The 11,127-nt window shown below is 31.6% G+C and overlaps 1 protein-coding gene across 2 annotated transcripts; it reads right to left on the bottom strand.

Annotated features, from left to right (window-relative positions):
• Positions 1-446: 446 nt before the first annotated feature.
• Positions 447-10,284, bottom strand: LOC132641108 (homeobox protein knotted-1-like 6). Of its 2 annotated transcripts, XM_060357995.1 has the most exons (6): positions 10,055-10,283; positions 9,584-9,959; positions 9,037-9,156; positions 8,750-8,861; positions 1,648-1,886; positions 447-808 (listed from the first exon to the last, which is right to left on the bottom strand). In XM_060357995.1, the coding sequence occupies exons 1-6, from the start codon at positions 10,210-10,212 to the stop codon at positions 650-652; spliced, it is 1,164 nt and encodes a 387-aa protein (XP_060213978.1). In that variant the 5' UTR covers positions 10,213-10,283; the 3' UTR covers positions 447-649. The 2 variants fall into 2 exon arrangements, with proteins under 2 accessions (XP_060213978.1, XP_060213979.1); XM_060357996.1 differs by having other exon boundaries at positions 9,584-10,284.
• Between the last annotated feature and the right edge of the window lie 843 nt (positions 10,285-11,127).

The raw sequence follows: 11,127 nt of genomic DNA, 5'->3' as shown, positions 1-11,127 counted from the left end.
TTCTCTCTATATGACTGATATGAAATCACTCTTGCGTTATTGAAATAAGACCTAAGTTTATCCTATATATAGTAGATTTTAGGACAAAAGTGGACTAGCTGGTTCAAATTGAATTGGATTTTATTAATCCAATTTCACACAGGAGGGAAAAACCCAACAACATAATCATTAGAATATAATAGAGAACCCTTAATGTTACCAAAAAAAAAAGGGGGGGGAGTGGTGTGGAACCCTTAATGTTAGATAATTCTTTAAGTATGTCATATTGAAATATTACAAACATAGTAGTATTTATGATGTTGAGGATTCATACCTATCTCAACTTGCTATAAATTAAAGTGTAATTATTTATTGTAAGGACACAACTCATATCCACAAAAAGTCGACATTCCAAGCGTAGAAAATCCAAAGGAACTCTAAACATCATATTATCAAAGGAGTAGACATTTTTGTGACATTGGGGTTAAGCATTTTGGCAGTTAGCTTGAATATTTACATGAAGGTGAATTCAACATTAATTAATAATCTCTACCATTATTTATAGACTGGATTAATCAAGTATTAGCAAAGTAACTTCTTTCTTTCTCTTGTTTTCCAAAAATATATATATAATGAAAAGAGAAATCAGGCCAGGGTTTACAATTTCAACTCAATCATCTGAGAAGAATTGGCCACTAATATTATCCATAACAGCTAGCTGCATATTCTCTGAGGGTTTCCAATGTCGCTTCCTTTGATTTATGAACCAATTGTTGATCTGCTTCGGATCTAGTCCCGTTGATTCTGCTAGTGAATTTTTATCAGCTTCCTATATTCAAGTTTCAATATCAGTACATAATTATATATATATATATATATAACTTCGCCACATTTAGGAGAAAAAATGAATTGGTCCCACCGTTTCTCGAGAGGGCTTTGCTGGCTTCGTTAACAAGAATAGTAGTATAAGGGTATTATAAGAAGCAACAAAAAAAGAAACAGAAAAAAAAAGAAGAATTTCAAATTTTTAGGAGCAGATACAAGCCAAACCACAATATGAAAGTTTACACGTAATTTTATTTTCTATACCGCTTATGTCCCAGTGCAATTCAATAGACTTTCAGGGTTATATGTTCAAGAAAAAACTCTAGGCTGTAACAGAATGGAGAAAGTATGCACTAAAAAAGATATATTTTCAGTTATAAGGATCATTTTACATGCTTATGCTAGAATTTGGGGTAAGTACAATTGAACCGATCATTCTCGGCACATATGTTAGAGATATATGTGAAAAAACAGGGGTGCATCTAGCACTAAAGTTACGGATTGGGGAGAACCCGGTAGTTTAGCTCAAATGTTGTATTTGTATTACAAATTTAATATGTGCAAATAATCAATGCAAAACTCAGTAAACAGAGAAAGTTATTGTCTAGAATTCATAAACTTAAAATTCTAGATCCGCTTGTGTCAGTGAAAGACCCTAAAAAGTAGTATGAATACGAAATTTTAAACCAAGATTTGAAAGAATTAAAAAGTTTGAAACCCATTAAATTTTAATTTGGAATCTGTCTATGAGCATGAGCCCAGCAGCTTGATTGTAACAAGAAGAAAAAACATTAATTAAGGTATATGAAAAAGCAAAAGAGGGTCAAAATTAGAAGTACAAACCGTAGGGTAAGGCCATCTATAGTGATCATTCCACCATGCAAGTAACATTTGCCTTGCCTCTTTTGGCAGCTTCCCTTTCTTCTTTTTCTTTGAAAATTCCAATTTAAGAGTACTTAAGTGACTCCCAAACTTACGTAGGAGTCTGTCCTTAAGTTCATTATCCTCACCTCTCATTGATGCATCTTGTCCTTCTGCCTCCCCACAACTAAACTCCTCATCTGATGATACACCACCATCATCTGCCACAATTAACTCCATTTTAGATCAACATGGAGTTTGTAAGTTCTATAAGACTTCTTTACCGCTCGTTTCGTGTTGCGCTAAACAATAAGAAAAAAAAATTCCTATGATCTACATGTGTAAGCTCATCATTCATCTTATCAGAAGCTAGTTGGGAGATTATTTATTTGTCACACATGAAGCCATCTATAGCTTATGTTGTGAGTGTCTATGAGTTGGTTCATATATGCACCGAGTGAAGACTATATGAATACAGTATATTCCATCTTGAGTTACTTGAAAGGCGATCCAGATAAAGGATTATTATTCTTAAAAAAAAAATATAGCTCTGAGGTTGAATGATATACATATTGTAATTAGCCAGGTGAACAAGCAACTAGGAAATCTACATCTGATTATTTTAGATCAAGATGGAGTTTATTCGTATAAGCACTGGACAGAATTTTTTGGCGCTCGTTTCGTGTTATGCTAAATAATAAGAAAGAAATTATGTACACGTGTAAGGTCATCATTCATCTTGTTAAAGGCATAATGATTTTGATACACACCCAAGCACACAAGAGTCAACTCAAAGTATTTTGTTGGAAAAAGCTCTCAAGTTTCGTCTTTGTAAGGATGTCTTGCGCCCTCAAGCGAGTGAAAACAAAGCTTAAAGGATGCAGGACTCTTCTCCTTTATATCCTTCGAAAGCAGTCCAAAGAGAACTTAACTCTTACATTTACATAAAGGGTGAGAGAACTTCTCTTCTACGAGTATGATCGATAAACAAAGAGTTAACTTTCTTTAAAACTTTCTTAATTATTATGTAAGATTAGAATGTAAAGAAAGTGTATGTTGGAAGAGGAATGAGGTTCAGACTCATACTTGGGCACATAGATAATTAATGCAATAGTGGCTCTATTTACTGAGTCATTCACCAAAACATTAATTCTCACACAAGAGCTAGCTTGAAGTTGTAAAGCTTATTAGAAATTCGATCGACTTGAATGTTACAGATTACCACACAAAATTACAAAAGAAAAGGAACACATCAAGAATTTGGATCATTTATCAGGATTCTAGTTCAGACAATTTGATTCACCCTGATCTAACCTATAGACTACTTATCACGAAGCTATAAAGCTAAGAGACAATGATAAAGGATAAAGGATGAATTTGTTAGTAATCTATCGGAAACAACCTCTCTACCCCACAAAGGTAGGAGTAAGATTTGCGTAGATCTTCCTCAGACCTCACTTGTGAGACTACATTGGGTATGTTCTTGTTATATATTATTTCATTTTATATGACACTTTACTCAATATAAAAAAAATAAAAAATAAAAACTTTAGTATATATGTTTAATAGATATAAAATATTATATGATCTAATTAAGTATTCTATTTTAAAAGTGAACTTCATAATCAACAACAACAACAACCCAGTGAAGCGAACTTCATAATCATTAAAATAAAATAAAAATATTAAAATTAAATATTTTTTACTATACGGATAAGAGGACTGTTATATAAAATGACAGACAAGTTACACATTTTAACTGGTCGGTCAAAAATAATTACATTTGCTACTCAAAAAATATACACTATAGTATAAAAAATATAGGAGTACATTTTATGTGATTATTATACATTAATATATGAAATTATATATTTGTCGTTTATTATTTTGGTGGGCTGATATACCATATGAAAATCTTAAAATGGAAAATCCATAAAAAAAAAAAAAAAAAAAAAAAAGTAAGTGTGAGTTGTGAAAGCCACGAGGAAGTATACAGATAGAGTGAATGACATGGGGTTAATTGATTATATGAGGAAAGAGACATTGGGGAGCACAAAGACCCATGACTGGACTGAAGCCACTTACTGGCCCACCAAGATTTGACTACCACTATGCAAATGCCAGAAGCAGCGGCCTGGCCCCCCAGTTTCAGTCTCAGTGGGTTCTAAGTAAGAAATAAATACTCCTCCTTTTTAATGTGTGGTATATTTTTATATCTAAAAATAATTTAATTTAAAATTTTCTCATTTTACGCTTAATGAAATGATTTACAATCACATAAATATTTATTCATTAATTTAAGACACAAATTTCAAAAAATTTCCTTTATTTTTTAAATTTTATATCTAATCAAACTATACCACATGAATTGATACAGAGAGGGTATATGTTAGAGATTAGGTTTTAAATTTTAAATTTAAAAAAAATCATTATTTTCATCCTAATATATGTGATAGTCCATTAGTATTATTTTTTAGTTAGCTCCACCTAAAAACATCTTTTTATTTAATAATAATTTAACTTTAAAATATCTAATTTACATAATTTGTAACTGCACAATTATTTATGACTTATTTTGAATCATATATTACAAATATAGTTTTTCCTTCTTAAAATCTTGTCCCAGTTAAATATCAGCGCATAAAATGTTGAGATGAAACGATACGTCTAAATTTTAATGAGGCAAAATTATTGGGTATTTGTGCGTTGAGAGATCGTATATACCAGTATATAAAAGTAAGAAATTAATTAAATGGATGTGTAGAGAGTAAATAGAATTGTGTCCGTGTGCAACTGTATGATAGTACATGGATAAAGAAAGAAAAGAACAAAAGAAAAAGAGTTAGGATTGGCAGCGCAATGCACGGGAGTCCATGTGAGTGATATATTGACCACCCGCTATACACGGGCTGCCTTTCTCTTCCATTAATAAGGGCCTTGGTCCTACCCCATTGTGTCCCTTTACCTTTCTCCCTTCTTCATTTCTATTTCTTTTTCCTTTAATAACTCTATTTTTTTTTCACATTTACTTCCTCCCTGTCTTTCTTTCAATTTATGTAAATCTATTGTAATTCTTTGACTACGTTTTCATTACATTTTTTTAAAATTATTTGAAATATAAATTATCATGACTTATATTACTGTTTATGTAGTTTCTAAATATATAAATTTTATTTTTACAAACTTAAAAAATCTATATTAAAATTTACGATCAAAATTAAAAAGTTTGACTCTCGCACTCCAAAAAAGTTCACCCAAATTGAAAGGAAGGGAGTATTTATTAAGCGAACAAGACATTAATTTTTATAGTTATAAAACAAACAAATACGCATGGACTATATTCATGTAATCAAAAGCAAAAATGAATTCCTTTTCTTTTTCAAAATAAATATATAATACCTAAATGAACTGACTTGATACGTAGGGATCTAGTAGCTCAATTGATTGACTATCTGAACTTTTCACGTTTATCTAAACTTTTCACGTTGTTCGTGAGGGTCCGAATCTCCACGTTGTAAACCCCCCCCCCCCCCCCCCCCCCCCCTTTTTTTTTCCCCTTCCCCTATCCCTTATGTAATAAAAAAAATTAAAAAAACAACAACTAACTTTATACGATAAAATAGTTGGAGCGATGCTACGATGTGGACCAATCATAATGAAGATGGATTTCTCCTAAGGTAACACAAATATAATACCGTACCAGCGGGCGAGGAACAAAGAAGTGTTCATAGAAAGAATGAATGCGCAAATTTCTAATTGGACTTATAACACGTTCTAAAGGTCTTCCGAAATATTAATTGGACTTATAACACGTTGGAAAGGTATTCCGAAATATTAAGCGTGAGAACATAGCCACTAATGAATATCAGTTCCCAATGAAAAACCTAAATACAATTACAATATTGTAGGGGAGATAGTTTAGGTGAGAATAAACGGGGAAATAATGACATTTTAATTCTACGGACTAACCTTCGATCTCATGTTGCTAAAAAGATAAAATCATTAATGAGGAAACTTTGCCTAAACTGAAATTTGTTCCAGATTAAACCTCAATTAGAGTCAAAAAGATCAAAGTTTGATACTATCAAATATCAAGACCAAAAAAGAAAGTAGATGAAGAAACAAAATTGGTTTCAGCACAAATAAACGCACTTATCAAGGTGACATCAAGAAGGTTACTGCCCCACGATGACAAGCAAATTGAGGTCGAATATATACGAACCATTAATTAGTTCTTTCCATGGGAAGATTTATTATATATGTTTGACTAGTTTACTACTGACATCTTTACTATAGAATTAAATCACACATATTCAGCTTACATCTCAAGCATCATAACAGCATGCATCAACTTCCACTAAAAGAAAAGCAGCAGCCAAATGGAAAACAGCATCCAGCAGTTATCAGTTAAACACGTTTAATGCAATCTAAGCACGTGAACATACGCAGTCATACAACACTTCCACTAAACCAAATTTTATTATCAGTTGAACTGGTAAGTTAAGTAAATAAGGCACACGAGGCCAGCTTAATAAATTAATCCCTCTGTATAGTCAAGCATCACTAAAAAGGTAAGTTGTACTTTGAAAAAAAAACAATTATACTTTGTCAAACACAAAGAATTTATCTACTTAACACCCATTAATTATTATTGACAACTTCAATTTTTTTCCACCTTAAGACCACCCTTTTTCCCCATTTTTTAATATAAGGCTGCTGCAATCTACAGATCAAACGCCATTTGCCTCAAAACCAATCTTTGGAGAAGTAGACAATGACAGCTTCTAATGCGTGGAGAAGCATAAAATAACACAACTTTATCCCATTTAATTAATATATTAATTAATCTAAGCCTTAATCCAGATCAAAACAAAGGGCTTTTGCAAAGCAAACATAATAAACAAGAAGTTCCAATTGTACTTGGCATGTATAGTTAAGGCTGCCAGGCTACAGGACAGAAGATCATGAGAATTGATCAAAAGAGAGGAAATTGAACAAAAGATCAATGTTGTCACGTGACACGTCAGTTAAGATTCTTATATTTAAACCTCTTACGATAAGAACAAGGGTGATAAATCATTCGCTAAAGGAAGATAAACACTTTAACTGCACACCAATGAGAAATCAAACAATTTCCGATGAGTCTGCCAAACACACATAGCAAGCACTATATTATTGGAACTTGAAATTCCTTAAAAAAAGAAAATTTATTAAGGCTTTGAAGGCCAGAACATCAGATTCAAAGTAGAATAATTGGAACATCCTTTTGCAGAGACCAATTAATTGCAGTTCCACATGCAAGGCACATTCGGAGAATACATGCAACTATTGTAGACTGTACTCAACATGGTCTTTGTTGACATTAGAGAAAGTAAAGGCCAACATCATTGTACTAAGAGTTGCATTGTTCCGTTGTACCGATCAAAATGTCGTCACACTTATGTTAAATACTCAGAAAATGCATAACTTTTGAAAAATCCAACATGCACCCAACGATATTTTTGTATTTTGAAGAATCTTGGGCAACATAATAAGAGTATAGTCACGAAGATGAATGTAAATAATGCTATAATAGTGATCTTGACCGAGATGAAGTATCTTGTAATGAGAATATATCCGAGTTGGAAACTAGTCCAAGTACAAGAACTATAAAACCCTATTTTTCGTACAACTTAAAAGGATGTTTGCTGATTATATCCTAGATTTTAATATTTTACCATTATGTCTTCTTAAAGTTTTGGGTTAATTTAACACTCTCATATGTTCGTAGGAACAAGAATTACAATCATGTTCCATAAAAAGTAGTATATACTCAAAACATGTCATGATAACTCGATCGGGTAAATAGTCATCAATACTTGATGTTTACACTAACCCAATCAATTTGAACCTAACTACAAATTAAGTAAAAACATAGACCACTTAACCGTGATTAAGTGATTAGTGTGTTTTACTTGTACATCCCTCCTCAAAAGACCAAAAACAAATAAACGTGGATGTATAGTGAAGATGGTCATGACTTGCATGATTGTCACCCTAGTAGAAGGCCATTTGATCAAACAGCAGAAATGAAATAGCCAGATATGTTCCATAAGTTGCAAATCTTTCTTGATTTTACAGGAAACTAAGTAGTACCATAGTCACTCCAATCATACTAGTACCAAAGTCACATAAATGCACAAAATATATAATGGTCAGTTTCAGATGTGCTCCCTATGTATATCATGAGCAGTGATCTAGGAAAAGGAAGGCTAGGGTAGATATAGAGGACATACGTCACTGTTCTTGAAAGAGCTACTATAGCCGTGTCACCTCAATTGTGATACGTCAAAATCAGAATCTCTGAGCCAAAGTGGTTTTAAATGCGAAAAAAAAAAAAATCGCTGACACCAAACAAAAAGCAAGAGAGACAAGCGAAGCACCACAAAACAATACGAGTAAAACTAGGATATGAAAGGTCCCAGTTGCACTGAACAAGATCTAACCCTGAGGAAAATACATAGTCTTTTACTAAGTTTGCTACTATCAGTGAATTATTTCCAACAAAACAAGCAAAGTTTCCAAAATCGTATACTTAGCCACGGCCTGAATACACAAGGCAATAAACTCTCGGTCATACATACCATTATTTTCATTTCTGACACCTTTTGGTCTTTTTTTTTTTTTTTGGAGCTCTATGCTATATTATTATTGTGCCACCCAACTACCCAAGTGATTTTTTAATAATATTGTTCTTTTCCTTAATTTACAACTATAGTCAATGCAATACTCAGTGTATAATCTAGTGGTACTGGTGATCAAATTGTTAAAGTATGTGACTATCTTATCTAAACGTTAAAGCGCCATTAGAGAGAACAAACTTTCATTTATTTAGTTGTGTTCCCAACACAAATATTTTGCACAATAATGTAAGTTCAATTTTCACGGTCTGTAAGTGTGCAAATAAGTTAACGCAAAACAACTTGTAACTCCAAAGAAAGTGTATTTATTAACGTGACCACTTTCGTTTATAAGTTGCAGTTGCACTATACTTATACAGTTAATGTATAAGAGAAAGAGAGAGTAGGTATAGTATTTGACTTACCTTTGCAAAGATTGCTGAGTTGCAGTTCAATCTTACCGAGGAACGTTGTTGCTTCATCAAAAGGCCTAGACAGATCGGACTTATACTTCACCAATATATCACAGTACGTTTCCTATTTGACAAAATAAACAACATATGGTCATGATTTCAAACAAACTGTTCACAGAAAATAAATAAATTAAATTTAAGTTTCGAGAAATTGCAAGAACTTAACCATGAAATATTACTAGCAAGAAAAGTCAATAACAGTCAATATATTCTACAAACAGAAAAATAAACGAACTAACCATAAACTCATCGAGTTCAGGATCAGCTCCTATACATATGGAAGTAGCGTTTGGTTTACGAAAGTCATTTTGTTGCCTTATTTCTTCCAGAAGCTTTGCTATCTCCGGTGGTGCTCCAACCTGAAAAATAAAAATTTTGTAACAATTTAAGTTATATATGCTCACAGTATAAAATACAGTTTAATAATGAAATCAATTCACAACCTAAAGACTAAATACACACCAAAAGGATTATCACAAGTACTGAGAAAAAAGAAGATAAGATCGACATCCAACTTAAAAAAGCTAAAGATTTCGAAAGCCATAAACCCTCTTTGGTGAAGAAGAAAGCAAATCATAAGTATAGAAAACCATATCTCTAAGAGATGATGATGAAAATATATTTAGGTTAAACTCAGTGGTGGATGTGTACTTCAAGAAAAACTACAATTTTTCATTTAGATCATAGAAATATATATGTAAGACACTAAAAATCAGTGTAAATATAATGTTCTCTATATTAAATCATGTATACAAAAGCTTAGTAGTAGTGTTAAGGAGTATTAACCTTTTGGCAATCAATATAAGCATCGAGTAATTTAGGATAATAAGGATGAGAGACGATTTTAGCCTTGATAATATTTGAACCATCTTCATCATAATCTTCATTATTGTTATCATCGTGTCTACTGCTGCCCCCTCCACAGTTGCTAGCTCTAATTTGATGAATATTATTATTATTATTATTATTTAGAGGAGTAGTACTGAAAGAATTAGATGATAATTGAATATCATCGGATCCAAACATAGGAGTTGTCAAAGTGTTGTTGTAGTTGTGGAAATTGTTGTACTCAGCTTGCATCATCAAATTCTCTGGTGACATCAACGCTTTGTCCGCATAATCACTTGTTGAATGGAAACCATACATTTCATCATCCATATATCTAAAAAATCGTAGAAAAAAAAAGTAGTGTGAATTAGTAAGAAATACTCAAATATAAGTTATATGCTTGGAATTGGAGTGGGAAGGATAAGAAACCTTGTTTTTTTGTTTGTTATTTGAAGTGGGTGCTCTCTTTTTTTTTCTTTTTCTTTTTTTTTTAGAAGGGAGAATAAACTAAAGGAGAAGAGGAAAAGAAGGGAAGTTGAAGGAAGAAAGGAAGTGTGGGGGTAAGAAGAGGAAGAGAGGTCCCCCATACTTGTTAGAGATAAACGAATCTAATTATTTGGTTATTAGTCTGATCTTACCCTTGTACTCTCTCCGCCTCCAAATATTTTTTTCATTTTTTGAGGATGAATTTGATTAATTTTTAAAACTAAATTATTCTCCTTTTGTCAAAATTTATGTCACACATTTTTTTTTAATTTCTTTCTATAATTAAAAATAATTTAATTTTATGAGAGGATTTACAGCCAGATAAATATCTAAGGCTTGTTTTAACAGATTTCAAAAATGTTTTTTTCTTTCTTAAACTCCGTGTCAAGTCAAATGGTGCCACATAAATTGGGACGGAAGAAGTATTAGATTAACTTAATATTTTAATTCATATATTTGAAAACTACATGAAAAGTAGTAGTATAAGTTACGATTTTTTCCATATCAATTTGGTGAAAAAATACATCTTAAAATGGTGAACAAAGTTCATACAATTTGAATTTCGAGAAGCCAAAAGTATCACATAAATTGAGATTGGGAGACTAATTATAAGTTTGCATAAATATGAAGGAGGATATTTATTTCTATTGAAATTATAATGTGGAAATTAAATAATAATAGAATCATTTGTGTGATTCGTTATGTTGGATTAAAAAAGAAATATACGAGTACAGTTAAAAATATACATATAGTTTCCTTATGTTCCATATTATGTGGTGTTTTTAACTTAGGCGCACTCTTTAAACAATTCACTCAGCCGCCCTAGAAAATAAGAGGTGTTTCACTAAACTACCTTAATTAAATAACCTATTTTAATATTGTTTCTTGATTATGATGTAAAAACTCACTAATCTAAACAAGAATAAATCTTTAAAAAATAATTAATATCTTTTTTATTATGTAAAAAATTATTTATTTTAAAATAATCATAAAAGATAAATAAAAAACCATACAAT

The sequence above is a fragment of the Lycium barbarum genome, chromosome 5, assembly GCF_019175385.1.
Source record: "Lycium barbarum isolate Lr01 chromosome 5, ASM1917538v2, whole genome shotgun sequence".
Taxonomy (NCBI): Eukaryota; Viridiplantae; Streptophyta; class Magnoliopsida; order Solanales; family Solanaceae; genus Lycium; species Lycium barbarum.
The sequence above is the reverse complement of the archived record's forward strand: the minus strand, read 5'-3'. Positions and strand labels throughout refer to the sequence as shown.